Source organism: Bos grunniens, chromosome 24 (genome assembly GCF_055505025.1).
Source record: "Bos grunniens cultivar Pamir isolate PY7600 chromosome 24, Bosgru_T2T1.0, whole genome shotgun sequence".
Lineage (NCBI taxonomy): Eukaryota > Metazoa > Chordata > Mammalia > Artiodactyla > Bovidae > Bos > Bos grunniens.
Genome location: NC_141188.1, coordinates 62,539,644 through 62,558,966, shown reverse-complemented (window position 1 = coordinate 62,558,966; position 19,323 = coordinate 62,539,644). Strand labels below are relative to the sequence as shown.

Here is a 19,323-nt window from a genome sequence, read left to right as displayed (position 1 = left end):
AGGAAAAGACCTTCTGCTGCAGGATCAGAAGTGACTTCGTGAGGCAGGGCCGCTGACGTCTTGCGGGCAGCTCCTCCAGAAGGAAGTGAGGGGCGGGCGCACAGAGACGCCTCTGCCCTGCAGCTGCAGCGCAGGCGGCCCGCCTGAAGAGCAGCGCTGGCCGGTGCGGCCGGCAGGGAGGAGGGAGACGCGGGCGAGGGTCCACAGCACAGGCCACAGGCAGAGAGGAGCCACGGGGACCAACCGCGCTGGGCTCTGCGCTCAGTCAGACACCGTGTGACGGACAGAAGGGCAGCAGAGCAACCAGAGACCAGAGCAGGCAACGGGGCCAGGAAACAGCAGCCTCGGAGGAAGAGAAGAGACACCGGGGAAGACCGCCACGGAAGGCTACGCCTGTCTTCCGGACGCTCAACACTGCTGAGTGGTTACTTTCACTTTCTAAAGGTTTGTTTACGCCTTAAATCTAAGGCTCTTATTTCTTTTTAATCAAACTGGCAGAGCAATCTTAATGTGATACATCTTTTAAACTGGGCAAACCATGCAGTATATACTGGAAACAGCACATCCCCTTAATTAAGACAAACACAGATATGTGCACAGCTTTTCTTAAGTTAGCAAACCTGCCATTTAGTTTTTCCAAAGATTAATTTTCATTCCTTCCAAAAGATCAGTGAACACAGTGTGAGGTATCTTTTTTGGGTGAGAGTAGCTTACTTTGAAGGTGTACTCCCAATATTTGTCAGCCCTTTTTCTCTGGACTCCTTTCAACATTATCTTCTCAATGTGTACAGCTGAAAGAAAGAAAACATGCTGACTTGTTCTACAGAGACTAGATACACATTTCAGTTATTCAACCTGACACAGCCAAATGGTTAAGCTATTTATCTTCATCTTTACTACTGGCCTTAATCATGGAATAAAACCAAAAACCCCAGAAGCACAACAATGTGCTGTCCATCCATCAAGTAATTTCTTTCTACATCTATGAGTATGCTGAGTGCCTAAAGTCGTTTCAAGCACTCTGCTAAGCACCAAAGATAAATAATAAGAGGTGCCTGCAGTGAAGATTGCTTATCTAGAGGAATCTTCAAAACTGTTACCACAAATACAACACTTTAGAGTCTTTCAGTTATTTAGGCAGATTAGGTATAAACTAGAAAAAATTCTTAAATGAGGTGGGGAACTCTTCAAAAGTAATAGGAAAGCGATAAAGACTTCTTTCCAATTCAGAATTTAAAAACTGTTTCCCTCAAGTGTGACCCTTAATATCATACAATGGTAACACAACTTAACATTATAATGAATTATGATGGTTCACTGTAGTAAAACTTCTCACAATTTATTATACAATAGTGGTCATAAATTACACTGGTGACTTAAGAACAATTACACTGAACTGAACTAGATAAGATGATCAGCTCACTCATGAAGTAAGTCAAAGTGCAAATCCCCAGAGTCCTCATTTCATACATCCTTCAATAGAAGTTACCACCTTAGCAAGTAAGCCTCTTCACAAAGTGAACAGAGCCAGTCTACTAAGCATGATGTAAGGACTTAGGGAAAAAATTGTTGTTCAGGTGTAAGTAGAAGAAATCGTAATGAAGATGATAAAGGTCACAGGGAAGAAGTTAGGAAAGGGACTCAACACAAGGTCACCGCTCGAGTCACAGGGGACAGGAGATGGAAAAGAAAAGGGAAGGACTCACTTTGCCTTAAAGGAAGAAGTTAAAACAGGTGAAGTAGAATATACAAAGGAACAAAAGTGTGCAGGAAGAAGTAAGATTGCTATAGATCACAGAAGGTGGGCACTGAGAAAGCAGGAATCATAAGACTACAGAAATCTGCTGACAGACATTAGGAGACACCATTACCAGAATTTTGTGTTAACTTTCCAAATGTCTAGTGTTTGGTGGCCTCCTTCTGGGCCAGTTTCCCTTGGTGGATGAGAACGTTGAGGATGGAGACGAAACAACCGCAGACGCCAGGTGGGGTGAGAAGCCTGCAGTGGCTCAGCACTGCTGCGTATGATGAAGGCTGGAGGAGGGGAGGGGCCTGCTGTTTCCAAAAGCTGCTGTATTCAATTAGGTGAAGGATGGTGCTATTAAATAAAAATGATCTGAACTAATCAATGTTCCAAAATATGAAGCAGCTTTACTTCTGAAAGCAGGCTGAGAGAGGGGGCCGCAGAGCAGTGTGGCACAGTAGCATGGCTGTGGCTTCAGCTCCATTTCACTTCTACCTGCTGTGATCTATCAGAATCGAGGTGAGGGAGACAGAAGGCATGGGGTGAGGGATGGCTGATAATGGGCGGCCCTGCAACTCTCAAAGAACTGCAGAGCATGGACTATGGACATTTGTTAAAAGTTAAAGATATAGGAAAAACCATCTATAAGTACCACCTTACAGTTAATTAGTATCATTTTGATGTAGTCTTTTTATTTTTTTTCAACTATCTTAAAGAAGAAAAATGACAAAAAACCACAATGGACCTTCACTGTAAACCCAAACTCTGCTTCACTGAGCCTGGCTGAAGCAGACCAGGCAGGATTCCAGATTACCGTTCAAGATTCAGTAATCTCGAACAGAAGCAGCTAATTATGTAAACGTTTTCTAAACCTTAAACATTCATATCTATTTTTCCTCTGTGAAGAAAAATGCATTACATGAAAAGGATTATTATCGGAACTAAAAGGAAACAGAAAGACATCAATTCAAAGCTGTTATAACTGAGTATGATGCTTACCGCCTATCTTTCACCCTTCCCAAATTTTCCCTCAGCAGGTTAACGGACCCCCAGATGTAAAGGGAAGAGAACATGTGAACCCGTTTCTCTTCAGGTGGCAATGTCCTTTCACTCCCCCACCCAGACCTCTTGAAAACTGCATCACTGCAGGAAGCATGTGCTTGTAAGAAATCTCTTCTCTCTTACAGTGCACTTCAGTAAAATTGACTTTTCCAGCAGACCTTGAGCACATTCTACAGCTAAAGTACTGTACTAATACTTTGGAGGGAGGTTAAAGTCTTTGCCCTCCAGAAGTATGCAGCCTGATTTAAGAAAGGCAGAATCGAGTAAGTGTGGGCTGGGACAGGCCAGGGGGCTGCGGAGTTGGAGCCCAGACGCAGACTCAAGGAAGCGAGAGGACCAGCATTTGAGCCAAACCCAGGACCCACAGAGTTCTGTACTCCACAAAGGGGCAAGGGGGTGAATTAGTCAGCACCAGTAGCACTCTGCAATCCTGTGTACAGACGGTTTACAGTTTAGGAAAAATACAACATACCTTCTCGCTGGGTTCTGTGAGGTGTCACAGTAAGACCATCATGAGGTATTGGGGCTTGTTCTATTAAACTGGCCTCGTTACTTTGCATATAATCACCATGAGAAGAGTCATTCTAGAGGAGAGAGGGGGGCACAGGTTAATCTACATCTGAGACTAAGAACAATGAATGCCACAAAAATAAACTAGATTAAAGTGATACTTTTAACAGCAGTAATTTCAACAGCAATTTTAGAGATAAAATAGGTGATTACACATTTAGAGCAGAAAGGCACAGTGCCAGAGCAGGAAAGAGAAAGCCATATTTATCTTCATTTAACAGCAATATTCTATCAATTATTTAATTGTCCCAGTTTGGGGGGCACACACAGCATAGTGCTATTCAGAATCGCCAATGATGTCAATTCCTTACCCAAGTGAACCATGATCACATATAAAAAGACGGTACCCTTTATGTTATTCCCCAGATGTAAGGGCATCTGTATTTTTTATGTTTTCGTGCAGTTTTTTAATTCACTACTTGGTCTTAGTGACAGTCTAACAAGATGCTTTGTTAGGAAAAAAATTTTTAAGGCTATCGTCAATACACAAATCTAAACAAGAATGTGTGTGGACAATGAGTTTACATTAATGCTAAACCATCTAATATCAACTAGGTGCTCTACCATTAGTGAACTAGAGTAAGTTTTATCCCTACAAATGCTACTTGGGAGTCATGAAGAGCTTGCCAATCTTATACATGGCTCTCAGAATTCAAACACCGTCATGGATTGGGTTGGCCAAAAAGTTCAATTTTTCTGTTAAGTTGTTATGGAAAAATATGAACGAATCTTTTGATCAACCCAATATATTGTTACTCTAACCCACTGGGTAAGCCAAAAATTAAAATAGCTTTATAATGGATCTATATCAGAATTCATACCTTATCCTCCCCCACTTCATGTTCAGAATCTCAAAACACTATTCAGACCAAAATTATCTCAGTTACAGGAGCTAATTATAATATTACAAATCTGCAATAAATAATACACATTAATTTTTTAATTGTATATAAAAATGAAGTAAACAGAAGACCTTAAACTTTCCAAGCATTCTAATTTAAAACATTTTGTTCTATAGTCTGACCATGCCTCCTGACCTGTCAGTGAGTACGAGCTGTCAGTTGATGGCTCTATTCCTAGGAATCAGGCATCACACCAGATACCCCTGGGAGCTAAGCTTCAGCCTCATGGTGTGTCGTCTTCTAGAAACCCAAGGAAATAAAGGCTGTCTACACAGAAACACTTAAGAAGAAAGACAGCATCAACCTCTTAAGTCAGCATCCAACTTTTGAATGGCACTCACCAACTTTCAATATTATTGAATTAAAAAAAAGGCAGACATAAGAATTCTTCTAACAATAACAAAATCATGTATTTCCCAACCCAAACCATATAATCATTTACTACAAAATAATACAACCACATTGGCCTAAAACAGCTATAAATACTTCAAAAATCAATATAAATAAAGCACTGTAATCCTCTTAAATACTTATGTTAATTGGAAGTTTAGCTGAACAGGTCAACCATTTCTTTTTTTTTAATATATTTATTTTAATTGGAGGCTAATTACAATATTGTATTGGTTTTGCCATACATCAACATAAATCCACCATGAATGTACACGTGTTCCCCATCCTGAACCCCTCTCCCACCTCCCTGGCCCATCCCATCCCTCTGGGTCATCCCAGTGCACCAGCCCGAGCATCCTGTATCATGCATCGAACCTGGACTGGCAATTCGTTTCACATATGATATTATACATGTTTCAATGCCATTCTCCCAAATCATCCCACCCTCGCCCTTTCCCAGAGTCCAAAAGACTATTCTATACATCTGTGTCTCTTTTGCTGTCTCGCATACAGGGTTATCATTACCATCTTTTTAAATTCTATATATATGCATTAGTATACTGTATTGTTGTTTTTCTTTCTGGCTTACTTCACTCTGTATAATAGGCTCCAGTTTCATCCACCTCATTAGAACTGATCCAAATGTATTCTTTTTAATGGCTGAGTAATATTCCCTTGTGTATATGTACCACAGCTTTCTTATCCATTCGTCTGCTGATGGACATTTAGGTTGCTTCCATGCCCTGGCTATTATAAACAGTGCTGCGATGAACACTGGGGTACACGTGTCTCTTTCAATTCTGGTTTCCTTGGTGTGTATGCCCAGCAGTGGGATTCCTGGGTCATATGGCAGTTCTATTTCCAGTTTTTTAAGGAATCTCCACACTGTTCTCCATAGTGGCTGTACTAGTTTGCATTCCCACCAACACTGTAAGAGGGTTCCCTTTTCTCCAGACCCTCTCCAGCATTTATTGCTTGTAGACTTTTAGATCGCAGCCATTCTAACTGGCGTGAAATGGTACCTCATTGTGGCTTTGATTTGCATTTCTCTGATAATGAGTGACATTGAGCATCTTTTCATGTATTTGTTAGCCATCTGTATGTCTTCTTTGGAGAAATGTCTGTTTAGTTCCTTGGCCCATTTTTTGATTGGGTCATTTATTTTTCTGGAATTGAGCTGCAGGAGTTGCTTGTATATTTTTGAGATTAATTGTCAGTTGCTTCATTTGCTATTATCTTCTCCCATTCTGAAGGCTGTCATTTCACCTTGCTTATAGTTTCCTTTGTTGTGCAGAAGCTTTTAATTTTAATTAGGTCCCATTTGTTTATTTTTGCTTTTATTTCCAATATTCTGGGAGGTGGGTCATAGAGGATCCTGCTGTGATGTATGTTGGGGAGTGTTTTGCCTATGTTCTCCTCTATGAGTTTTTTAGTTTCTGGTCTTACGTTTAGATCTTTAATCCATTTTGAATTTATTTTTGTGTATGGTGTTAGAAAGTGTTCTAGTTTCATTCTTTTACAAGTGGTTGACCAGCTTTCCCAGCACCACTTGTTAAAGAGACTGTCTTTAATCCATTGTATATTCTTGCCTCCTTTGTCAAAGATAAGGTGACCATATGTGCGTGGATTTATCTCTGGGCTTTCTATTTTGTTCCATTGACCTATATTTCTGTCTTTGTGCCAGTACCATACTGTCTTGATGACTGTGGCTTTGTAGTAGAGCCTTAAATCAGGCAGGTTGATTTCTCCAGTTTCATTCTTCTTTCTCAAGATTGCTTTGGCTATTCAAGGCTTTTTGTATTTCCATACAGATTGTGAAATTATTTGTTCTAGCTCTGTGAAAAATACCATTGGTAGCTTGATGGGGATTGCATTGAATCTATAGATTGCTTTGGGTAGTATACTTATTTTCACTATATTGATTCTTCTGATCCATGAACACGGTATATTTCTCCATCTATTAGTGTCCTCTTTGATTTCTTTCACCAGTGTTTTATAGTATTCTATATATAGGTCTTTTGTTTCTTTAGGGAGATATATTCCTAAGTATTTTATTCTTTTCATTGCAATGGTGAATGGAATTGTTTCCTTAATTTCTCTATTTTCTCATTATAAGTGTATAGGGATACAAGGGATTTCTGTGTGTTGATTTTAAATTCTGCAACTTTACTATATTCATTGATTAGCTCTAGTAATTTTCTGGTGGAGTCTTTAGGGTTTTCTATGTAGAGAATCATGTCATCTGCAAACAGTGAGAGTTTTACGTCTTCTTTTCCAATTTGGATTCATTTCTTTTTCTGCTCTGATTGCTGTGGCCAAAACTTCCAAAACCATGTTGAATAGTAGTGATGAAAGTGGGCACCCTTGTCTCGTTCCTGACTTTAGGGGAAATGCTTTCAATTTTTCACCATTGAGGATAATGTTTGCTGTGGGTTTGTCATATATAGCTTTTATTATGTTGAGGTATGTTCCTTCTATTCCTGCTTTCTGGAGAGTTTTTATCATAAACGGATATTGAATTTTGTCAAAGGCTTTCTCTATATCTATTGAGATAATCATATGGCTTTTATTTTTCAATTTGTTAATGTGGTATATTACACTGATTGATTTGCAGATAATGAAGAATCCTTGCATCCATGGGATAAAGCCCACTTGGTCATGATGTATGATCTTTTTAATGTGTTGTTGGATTCTGATTGCTAGAATTTAGATGCAAAAATCCTTAACAAAATTAAGGATTTTTGCATCTATGTTCATCAGTGATATTGGCCTGTAGTTTTCTTTTTTTGTGGCATCTTTGTCAGGTTTTGGTATTAGGGTGATGGTGGCCTCATAGAATGAGTTTGGAAGTTTACCTTCCTCTGCAATTTTCTGGAAGAGTTTAAGAAGGATAGGTGTTAGCGCTTCTCTAAATTTTTGGTAGAATTCAGCTGTGAAGCCGTCTGGACCTGGGCTTTTGTTTGCTGGAAGATTTCTGATTACAGTTTCAATTTCTGTGCTTGTGATGGGTCCGTTAAGATTTTCTATTTCCTCCCGGTTCAGTTTTGGAAAGTTGTACTTCTCTAAGAATTTGTCCATTTCTTCCTCGTTGTCCATTTTATTGGCATATAATTGCTGATAGTAGTCTCTTATGATCCTTTGTATTTCTGTGTTGTCTGTTGTGATCTCTCCATTTTCATTTCTAATTTTATTGATTTGAGTTTTTTCCCTTTGTTTCTTGATGAGTCTGGCTAATGGTCTGTCCATTTTATTTATCCTCTCAAAGAACCAGCTTTTGGCTTTGTTGATTTTGCTATGGTCTGTTTTGTTTCTTTTGCATTTATTTCTGCCCTAATCTTTAAGATTTCTTTCCTTCTACTGACCCTGGGGTTCTTCATTTCTTCCTTTTCTAGTTGCTTTAGGTGTAGAGTTAGGTTATTTGACTTTTTTCTTGTTTCTTGAGGTATGCCTGTATTGCTATGAACCTTCCTCTTAGCACTGCTTTTACAGTGTCCCACAGGTTTTGAGTTGTTGTGTTTTCATTTTCATTAGTTTCTATGCATATTTTGATTTCTTTTTTTATTTCTTCTGTGATTTGTTGGTTATTCAGCAGTGTGTTGTTCAGCCTCCATATGTTGGAATTTTTAATAGTTTTTCTCCTGTAATTGAGATCTAATCTTACTGCATTGTGGTCAGAAAAGATGCCTGGAATGGTTTCAATTTTTTTTGAATTTACCAAGGCTAGATTTATGGCCCAGGATGTGATCTATCCTGGAGAAGGTTCCGTGTGCGCTTGAGAAAAAGGTGAAATTCATTGTTTTGGGGTGAAATGTCCTATAGATATCAATTAGGTCTAACTGGTCTATTGTATCATTTAAAGTTTGTGTTTCCTTGTTAATTTTATTTAGTTGATCCATCCATAGGTGTGAGTGGGGTATTAAAGTCTCCCACTATTATTGTGTTATTGTTAATTTCCCCTTTCATACTTGTTAGCATTTGTCTTACATATTGTGGTGCTCGTATGTTGGGTGCATATATATTTATAATTGTTATATCTTCTTCTTGGATTGATCCTTTGATCATTATGTAGTGTCCTTCTTTGTCACTTTTCACAGCCTTTGTTTTAAAGTCTATTTTATCTGATATGAGTATTGCTACTCCTGCTTTCTTTTGATCTCTTTCCATGGAATATCTTTTTCCAGCCCTTCACTTTCAGTCTGTATGTGTCCCCTGTTTTGAGGTGGGTCTCTTGTAGACAACATATATAAGGGTCTTGTTTTTGTATCCATTCAGCCAGTCTTTGTCTTTTGGTTGGGGCATTCAACCTATTTACATTTAAGGTAATTATTGATAAGTATGATCCTGTTGCCATGTACTTTATTGTTTGGCGTTCGAGTTTATACACTCTTTTTGTGTCTCCCGTCTAGAGAATATCCTTTAGCATTTGTTGGAGAGCTGGTTTGGTGCTGCTGAATTCTCTCAGCTTTTGCTTGTCTGTAAAGCTTTTGATTTCTCCTTCATATGTGAATGAGATCCTTGCTGGGTACAGTAATCTGGGCTGTAGGTTATTTTCTTTCATCACTTTAAGTATGTCTTGCCATACCCTCCTGGCCTGAAGAGTTCCTATTGAAAGATCAGTTGTTATCCTTATGGGAATCCCCTTGTGTGTTATTTGTTGTTTTTCCCTTGCTGCTTTTAATATTTGTTCTTTGTGTTTGACCTTTGTTAATTTGATTAATATGTGTCTTGGGGTATTTCACCGTGGGTTTATCCTGTTTGGGACTCTCTGGGTTTCTTGGACTTGGGTATTATTTCCTTCCCCATTTTAGGGAAGTTTTCAACTATTGTCTCCTCAAGAATTTTCTCATGGTCTTCCTTTTTGTCTTCTTCTTCTGGGACTCCTATGATTCGAATGTTGGGGCATTTAACATTGTCTCAGATATCTCTGAGATTGTCCTCATTTCTTTTAATTAATTTTTCTTTTTTCCTCTCTGATTCATTTATTTCTACCATTCTATCTTCTACCTCACTAATCCTGTCTTCTGTATTCTACTATTTGTTCCCTCCAGAGTGGTTTTGATCTCATTTATTGCATTATTGATTATATATTGACTCTTTTTAATTTCTTCTAGGTCCTTGTTAAAACTTTCTTGCATCTTCTCAATCCTTGTCTCCAGGCTATTTATCTGTGATTCCATTTTGTTTTCAAGATTTTGGATCATTTTCACTATCATTATTCAGAATTCTTTATCAGGTAGATACCATATCTCTTTCTCTTTGGTTTGGTGGGCATTTATCCTGTTCCTTTACCTGCTGGGTATTCCTCTGTCTCTTCATCTTGTTTATATTGTTGTGTTTGGGGTGGCCTTTCTGCATTTTGGCAGCTTGTGGAGTTCTCTTTATTGTGGAGCGTCCTCACATGGCTTGTCAAGGTTTCCTGGTTAGGGAAGCCTGTGTCGGTGTTCTGGTGGGTGGAGCTGGATTTCTTCTCTCTGGAGTGCAATGAAGTGTCTAGTAATGAGTTATGAGATGTCAGTGGGTTTGGAGTGACTTTGGGCAGCCTGTATATTGAAGCTCAGGGCTGTGTTCCTGTGTTGCTGGAGAATTTGCATGGTATTTCTTGCTCTGGAACTTGTTGGCCCCTGGGCAGTGCTTGGTTTCAGTGTAGGTATGGAGGCATTTGATGAGCTCCTTTCGATTAATGTTCCCTGGAGTCAGGAGTTCTCTGGTATTCTCAGATTTGGACTTAAGCCTCCTGCTTCTGGTTTTCAGTCTTATGTCGCCTCAAGACTTCTCCATCTATATAGCACCGCTGATAAAACATCTAGGTTAAAAATGAAAAGTTTCTCCACAGTGAGGGACACCCAGAGAGGTTCACCAAGTTACATGGAGAAGAGAAGAGGGAGGAGGGAGATAGAGGTGACCAGGACGAGAAGAGGGGGAATCAAAAGAGGCGAGAGCAAGCTAGCCAGTAATCACTTCCTTATGTGCTCTCCACAGTCTGGACCGCTCAGAGATGTTCACGGGGTTATACAGAGAAGAGAAGAGGGAGGAAGGAGACAGAGGTGGCCAGGGGAATAAAGGGGGAAATCAAAAGAAGAGAGATAGATCCAGCCAGTAATCAGTTTTCCACCGTCTGGAACACACACAGAGATTCACAGAGTTGGGTAGAGAAGAGAAGGGGGAGGGAGGAGATAGAGGCAACCTGGTAGAGAAAAAGGAGAGTCCAAAGTGGGAGAGAGCAGTCAAGCCAGTAATCTCACTCCCAAGTAAAAATGGGTACTGAAGATTGGGTTCTTAAAGGTACAAAATTGATAACAAATTCTAAAAAGCGAAGATTAAAAATCTAGAGTAGAGGTTGGATTTTCAAAAATACAGTATTAAAGAAAAAAAACAGTCACAAAAATTATATATATATATATATATGAAGTTTGCTTTAAAAAATAGGGTCTTTTTTTTTTGCAAAGTAATAGGTTATAAAAATGAAAATTAAAGGAGTAATAGAGGACTTAAAAATTTTTTTAAAAAATTTAAAGAATGATAGTAAAAATATATCTGGACTTTCTCTGGTGTTGTGGGCAGTGTGGGGTTAGTTCATTTTCAGACAGTTCCTTGATCTGGCTTATATTTCTCAAGATCTACAGGCCCCTTCCTATGTAGTCGGTACTACCTGTCAGTTCCCAGGCGGTTCCCTCTGTTTTAGCTTCTTCTGTTTGCTGGTCTCTTCAGTTTCTGATTTCCACCCTGACACTAGTGGGACGGTGGTGGATGCTTTCTTTTAGGCTCACTTGTTCAGTCGCGCTGTGGGGAGGGAGGGACGCTGCAAACAAATAACACTGGTGTGTGCTCACACTGTCTCAGCCACACTGGGCCTGCCCCCGCTCACGGTGTGTGTGCCCTCTCTGCCCACACTGCTCAGGCTCTAGGTTGCTCCGCCAGGAACCATCCGAGGCCGGCCCTGGGCTGCATGCACCTCCCAGGTCTAAGCTGCTCAGGTTCAGGCACTCGAGTAGTCCTCAGAGGCGCAGACTCAGTTGGGCCTGCGTTTTGTGCCCTTCCCAGGTCCGAGCAGCTCAGGTGATCAGGTGTTTGGTGAGCGCAGTTGCTGCGACTCATTGCCTCCCCCATCCCTGCCGCTCAGTTTTCTGGGTATACACCCAGTGCACCTTCTCAGACAGACATTGACCGTCCAGAACCCCAAGAAGTCTCGGTTAGCAACGAAGCCTGCTTGCAGTTTGGTAGATAATGCCTCTCTGGGGCTGCGACTGCCCCCTTCCGGATCTGGCTGCCTGTCTCAGGAGGAAGATGGACCGGCACGCAGCCGGCTAGCTCTGTTCAGTCCTTTGTTCTGTGAGTGGGCCTGGCGGTGTCTTAGGTTACGGCTTTTCGTGTGGTAGCTATCCCACAGTCTAGTTTGCCATCCCAAGTTAGTTCCCTCAGATTGCCCTTGGGGCATTCAGGCCTGGTCCTTACTCTACGCAATGTAGCCTGCGCCTCCCTGCCCAGCCCCCACTTTGCTAGTGGCGAATACAGACGTCTGCGCTGCTTCTCTGCTAGGGGGAGTTACTGTTGGGCACGTAATCTGTGGGTTTTAATTATTTATTTTTCCTCCCAGTTATGTTGCCCTCTGTGGTTCCAAGGCTCGCCACAGACTCGGCAGTGGGAGTGTTTCCTGGTGTTTGGAAACTTCTTTTTTAAGACTCCCTTCCCGGGATGGAGCTCCATCCCTACCTCTTTTGTCTCTCTTTCTGTCTTTTATATTTTTTCCTACCTCCTTTCGAAGACAATGGGCTGCTTTTCTGGGTGCCTGATGTCCTCCGCTGGCATTCAGAAGTTGTTTTGTGGAATTTACTTAGTGTTCAAATGTTCTTTGGATGAATTTGTGGGGGAGAAAGTGGTCTCCCCATCCTATTCCTCTGCCATCTTAGGATCGCTGTGCCCCCCCTCCCCCACCATTTCTTAAGGGTATATTCCATATTGTTTATATGTCGTTCAAAAATTAAAAATAACACTCACCATTAAAAATAAATGAATGCAAAACTATACAAGAAAGAACAGTTTTCATTAGGGAAGTGCAGAGCACAACTACAATGAGATACCACTTCACACCCATTAGAAAGGCTATTATCCAAAAACAGACAATAAGTATTGGTGAATATGGGGAGAAATTGGAGCCCTTCTGCCTTGCTGGTAGGAGTGTATACAATGCAGCCACAGTAAAAGTTACTAAAAAAAAATAAATAAATAAACACAATTATCATATAATCCAGCAATTCCACTCCTAGCCATATACCCAGAAGAACTGAAAGCAGACACCCAAGCAGGTAATTAGTACTCCAGTGTTCACTGCAGCTGAAAAGTGGACTATTCAAAAGTCCATGGATGAACAGATAAACAAAATGAGGTATACGTACAACTGAGTATTACTCAGCCTTAAGAAGGCATAAAATTGACACATGGGTCAATCTTGAGGGCATTATGCTAAGTGAAATAAGCCAGGCACAAAAGGGCAGATTCTGTATGATTCCACTTATATGAGGCACCCTAGAGTAGTCAAATTCGCGGACAGCATGGTGATTCTAACCAGGGGCTTCAGAGAGTTCGGGATGGGAGTAGCGGCTTAACGGATACAGTCTCAGTTTGGGATAAAAGAAACATTCCAGAGACAGATGGTGGCAGTGGTTGCACAACAATGTGAATGCCACCTAAATGTATACTCAAAAAATGTGAAAACAGTATACTTTGTTACACTTTGTTACATATAGTGGTAAAGAACCTGCCTACTGAAGCAGGAGACTTGGGTTTGAACCCTGGGTGGGGAAGATCCCCTGGGGGAGAACATGGCAACCACTCCAGTATCCTTGCCTAGAGAATCCATGGACAGAGAAGCCTGGTGGACTACAGTCCAAAGGGTCGCAGAGACTTGGACACGACTGAAGTGACTTAGGACGCATATATATTTCACCACAATAAAAAAAAAAAATTAAGAATAGTTGTATCACATTGCCTCCATAAATTTTGAAACAGCTGTATGGAATCATTTTTAAAGTCTGAAGTCACTTTGAAGCACACAATTTAAGAACCAAGTCAAAAGCCTCCTAGTTTAATAACGTAGGCAGAAAAATGGAATCTGAATTTCTATCCAAGGACCAAAGTTCATCGACCTATGACATGTCTACTAATTAAGCTTTCTGCCCCTCCTCCCAACACTGAGTCCCAGCATGTATCACTGCTATACAGTCATTTAGACTACGTTTTAAAAACTAGAAAATTTTTAATTTTATTAATTTAACCAAAACTGAATTTAACATCTCAGGAGCTACAGAGATCAGAATCATGGGGCTTTCCGGCCCCAGCAGGAACCGCTCTTGGCTCCACTGTCTCCTCTCCCCCGGCACGTGTGCTTTTTCTGTGTGCAGGGCAAGGCACCAAAAACCCGAGAACCACTGGCTTAATGGGATCCTGCAGGAAGGAATAGTGCCCATGTTCTCTATTAAGTTCAGATTCCTATGCAAATGCAATGCAGATGACATGCCAGAATCAGCATTTTAGAAAAAGGGTCAGGACCAAGTGGAAAATGGGAGAATTTTTCTCTGCTTGGAAGAAGATGACAAATTTTAAAAACCCTAAGCTGGCAAAAATATGCACAGGAACAAAAAGAGCCCTGGCATGTGTGTGCCCTTCTCCTTCCTACTGAGGTAGCTCATTTGAGTTCAGAAAGCTTCCTCTGACCTGTGGCGTGCTCCTGGTTAACTCAAATCCACGTGTCATGTAACATATCTTGGTTATTTTAAAAGACTGCTCAGACCTCACTTTTACACATGCAGATCCATCACAATTACTGGAGATCTCTTAAATGTGAGGAAAGTCTGTGAAACAGTCAAGTTGACTGCGCAGTCCCAAGATCCTTCTCTGAGAACACATCATTAGAGCAAAGATCACGCGGGTCTCAGGTTACTTTAACAAAGGTCTAACCGGAAAGACTTTATCCTAGCACATCTACCAATGTTCTATACGTTTTCTCTCGTCCTTTTATGCAGACTGTACATCTTAAAATACCAAGACATTCTAAGAAAAAAGGCAAAAAAAAGCACAGAAATTGTTTTTATACTAAACTTACTAATGTCAAATTTTTACATTTATCAAATCAGACTGAGAATTTAACATTAGTATATGACAATATCCTATGAAGTTTTGGGGGTAAAGACAGCCCACAATACTGTGCCTACTCCTCCTGCTGATACGTGGGTATAATTCCCCAGCCAGTGGATCTGGACCGACTTCAGAGATAGGCCTAACCAGGAGGATGGGATGGAAAGCCATTCTGGAATGGCCGAGATAGGTCATAGAAGTCTTGCCGCTGGACCTCTGGGAACACTTGCTCTGGGACCCCAGGCCTATAGGAACAGTGGTTCCCCGGAGACGCCGCGCCATAGACATGCATAGAGAGGAAAGGCGAGAGAGGCCCACAGCCGCCAGCTGTGTGTCCAGACATTCTGCAGCAGACACAAGTCACTCTTGCTGTTAGCTCCCTGTCTGAATTCCTGGCCCACAGAATTATGAGACACAACACTAAGAAAAAAAGTGTTATTGTTGCTTTAAGTCACTAAGTTTGGAGGTAATCTGTTACAGTTCTACATGGTAAATTCTCTTTAAATAACCAGGGTTGTACCTCAAGTATATGCTATTATCTAAGCAAGATTCATAGAAAGTCTTTCTTTGAATGTCAGAATATGATTCACTATTAGAAACACTACTAAGATGTCAAATTTCATCTATTTTGGTAGAAGAGGGAAAAAGCTCAGGCGAAGATATGAACTATTTACTGTCTGTCTCTTCAATTGAGAGGATGTGGGGGAAAGGCAGACATCTGTCTCATCTTTCCTCAGTGAAAACAGTGTAACCCAACCCAAAGGAAAGTCCTGAATCAACCTAGAGCATCTGATAAAGAGTAAGTTCTGGTGGGAGAGAAATGTGGATGCCAAATGTATTCAAGTTATGTCGCAAAGAACAAAATCGACCCAACAGGGCAGAAAGGAGGGAGACCAGTGAGTCAGCAGCTTAAAAACAGTTTGCCATGATTTCTGCTATGACCGTGGACTCACTCCCTATGTAACTTACTGTTTAACTAGAAATGTGTGGAAAAGATGATTCAGCAAGACAAGTGTGGCAGATTCACTATGTTAAAAGTGTGGGTAAATGCGCTCTAGTCACTGAAAGTGGGGGAAGGACTAAGCTGTGCACTGACCCCGTGTCCACACCCGGCCACCACAGCCCACAGCCCAGACCCAGCTCCCAGTTCTTCCCACGACGATTGGGTGAGCTGAGGGCCGGCACCTGTGTGACCACAGCAGGCATAGCTGGAGCTGGGTGGTCGAATAGGATGGAAGGGGGAAACTTGATTCACTGCAACTTTATGTGTGTTTGGGGGAACTCTGAATTTATTACAAAAAACAAAAAGCAAACATTAATATTGTCGACGTCATTGTCTTTTCTAGAGAACTGAACTTGCAGGATGCACGACTGGGGAAGAACTAGCAGAAAGAATGCTGATGTGGAAGCTGACCAGGGAGGCAGGGAGTGAAGAAGGAAAGAAGAGAGGCAGCCCTTTTACCCAGCAACAGCCTGACGTTTCCCTCATGAAGCGCCCTGTGAGTTTCTGGACACAGTGGTAAAGAATCCGCCTGCCAAGAAAGGAGACACAAGAGACACAAGTTTGACCCCTGGATGGGGAAGACCCCCTGGAGGAGGAAATGGCAACCCACTCCTGTGTTCTTGCCTGGGAAATCCCATGGACGGAGGAGCCTGGCAGGCTACAGTCCATGGGGTCACAGAGTCAGACACGACTTAAGAGTCTGAACAACAACAAGGAGGTTGAATCAGGAACTGCTGCATCCCTGGGCTGGCAGCTCCCAGACCTTTAGATCCCCACTTTGCAAGAATGTTTCTGGGTGAGTTGAGGAGCACACACCCGTGAGCATGAGACCCAAAGGACCTACTGAGGCTGTGTCTCGCCTTCCCAGCCTGCGTAGAAGTGAGCTGCCCTCTCCTTTACAACCCCTCCCCACAGGAGACACCAGCGGGTCTTGCTGGGAGGTGAGCCCAGGACCCCGACAGCCAATGGCACTGCAGGGACTCCTAACTGAACTTCATCCCCAGAGAAGGGTTCTCCACCGAAATGCTCACAAAGCCTATGAAGGATCCTTGACAGAAAGTGACAGAAAGGTCAGTGATGCTTAGTGTCAGGAAACACTCAATCAGGCCTTGTGTTTAACCCCACCAAGTACAAATGTCACCTTCCCCAAACCACCACCACCCCCCGTCAGCAGATGGCCTCTTCCCCGAGGACGTCTTCTCCAAACACTTTGGCTCACACACGATCACGTTCTTCCTCCCAGGACCACTAGACAACTTAAAATCGTCTGATACCCAAAACAAAAATCAATCATACCGAGGAAACATTATGTTTCTTAACTATCCCAATTTAAACATTCCTAACAAGAAACATAAAAACCCCATACTTTTTAGGTTATAGAATTGTTCACCTGAGTGACCAAAAAGTTTTTAACTTTCAGATCATAAGCAAGATCACGTGTGTGCTCTGTCGTATCTGACTCTGTGACTCTTGGACTGTAGCCCGCCAGGCTCCTCTATCCGTGGGATTTTCCAGGTAAGAACACTGGAGTGGGTTGCCATTCCCTTCTGGGGATCTTCTCGACCCAGGGATCGAACCTGCGTCTCTTTTGTCTCCTGCACTGACAGGCGGATTCTTGATCACTGTGCCAACTGGGAAGCCCCATAAGCAAGGTGCTGTACTTCAATTCCCTATCAGGCTCCCACCACCCCTCAAGCCAAGCACGAACTGGAGAGCAGCCCTAGACAGCAATAACTACAGCAACCCCAATAAGAAGACAGCTTGTAACTTGTGACTTTTTTCATCCTATCAAAACATCACCCATAGGTTTGCAAAACGTGCATCAGCCTCACACACAAAAGTTTAGTTAACTTAAGGAGTAGAGTAAGCATGACCTGATTTTGAAAGAATAATTAATAAGCACAACTATTCAGCATTCACTCATTGAAGCTTCAGTTCAAATCTATACTGGTCCATGCTTTCTATCTAAACAAACAATTCCTTGTACTATTTCCAAAACAACTGTGCCTATCTATATTGTGCACATATACTGTATGGCTGCAAATAGCAAAGTAGCTGATACTTCATCAAGACCAAGGGAGAAAAAAAATCACTGCCTGATGCACTCTGTCTTACAGTAATTAATCATAATGGTATTTTTCAGAGCACTATTTGAAATATTCTAAGGGTAGGAAATTTTGACTGAGCACTTATGATATATGCAACGCTGACCGAAAAAAAAAAAAAGAAATGTGATACCTAAGTCTTTGTGGAACCTCTAAGATTGACCTTCCCTCCTGGATTTTAAGTTAAAAATAATTCAAAGTAAAATTTTTTTTAAAAAAACAGAAAAAAAAATCACAGGATAAGTACCAAAATTGTAACAGAGAATATACAGGCTATTGGAAGGCAGAGGCAGCAAAGTCTTCCAAGATTACCACAAGGACAATTCCAAACACCAGCACACAAGAGGTGACAGCATGAGTCAGCCTTGGATAAAACTACAGACCATGAGCAGGAGGGGCGGGAGGCGGCGTGTGAGTCCCGAGACCCACTGGAGACCAGGGTGAGCAGGAGGGGCGGGAGGCGGCGTGTGAGTCCCGAGACCCACTGGAGACCAGGGTGAGCAGGAGGAGCGGGAGGCGGCGTGTGAGTCCCGAGACCCACTGGAGACCAGGGTGAGCAGGAGGGGCAGGAGACGGCGTGTGAGTCCCGAGACCCACTGGAGACCAGGGTGAGCAGGAGGGGCGGGAGGCGGCGTGTGAGTCCCGAGACCCACTGGAGACCAGGGTGAGCAGGAGGAGCGGGAGGCGGCGTGTGAGTCCCGAGACCCACTGGAGACCAGGGTGAGCAGGAGGGGCAGGAGACGGCGTGTGAGTCCCGAGACCCACTGGAGACCAGGGTGAGCAGGAGGGGCAGGAGGCGGCGTGTGAGTCCCGAGACCCACTGGAGACCAGGGTGAGCAGGAGGAGCGGGAGGCGGCGTGTGAGTCCCGAGACCCACTGGAGACCAGGGTGAGCAGGAGGAGCGGGAGGCGGCGTGTGAGTCCCGAGACCCACTGGAGACCAGGGTGAGCAGGAGGAGCGGGAGACGGGGTGAGTCCCGAGACCCACTGGAGACCAGGCCCCACCGGTCGCCGCAAGCACACGTGGTGCGAGGGACACTGCTTCAGGAAGTGGGGCCTGGCAGTGGTGTCAGCAGCTAAGAGGTGGGAGTCTGAAAGGGTTAACAAGGATGCGAAAAGGGTAGATTCAGCTTATGAAGGAGAAAGGATTAAGGTTACCAAGCAAATAAGAGTGACCAGAAACGTAATGGAACCACTGAGAAAACTGGATGAGTTTGGAAGATGTCTTTTATTTATTTATTTTTTTAACAAATCAGTGATGCATTCTTTTCACACATATGAATGTAAAGGGACAGTTAACGTTTCAGGAAAACATACAAATTCTCACCTGCTCTCACTGCAAACCAGTTTCTTTAATTTGACCTTCAAGCTCCTATGCAACCCAACCCCTGTTTTCTCTTAAAGCTTCTGTATTTCT

General features: G+C 42.4%; 1 protein-coding gene and 1 long non-coding RNA gene across 5 annotated transcripts in view; one reads left to right on the top strand and one right to left on the bottom strand.

Moving 5' to 3' along the window:
* Positions 1-19,323, bottom strand: part of ZCCHC2 (zinc finger CCHC-type containing 2) — a 54,464-nt gene that overhangs the window by 25,206 nt on the left and 9,935 nt on the right. For both annotated transcript variants that reach the window (XR_015154173.1, XM_086373713.1), the window contains exons 2-3: positions 3,279-3,390; positions 715-791 (exon numbers count right to left, since the gene is read on the bottom strand). Coding sequence is in view for 1 of the 2 variants with exons in the window: in XM_086373713.1 (XP_086229839.1) it covers positions 715-791; positions 3,279-3,390 (189 nt within the window). In the remaining variant the exon portion in view is untranslated. The remainder of the gene's footprint in view (positions 1-714; positions 792-3,278; positions 3,391-19,323) is intronic.
* On the top strand, positions 95-18,137 carry LOC147346412 (uncharacterized). 3 transcript variants are annotated; one of them, XR_015154175.1, is made up of 4 exons: positions 95-444; positions 16,146-16,298; positions 17,223-17,317; positions 17,410-18,137. It is a non-coding gene; the product is annotated as an uncharacterized LOC147346412 (long non-coding RNA). The 3 variants fall into 3 exon arrangements; XR_015154174.1 differs by having other exon boundaries at positions 103-444; positions 16,146-16,872; positions 17,410-18,044; XR_015154176.1 differs by lacking the exon at positions 17,223-17,317 and having other exon boundaries at positions 103-444; positions 17,410-18,044.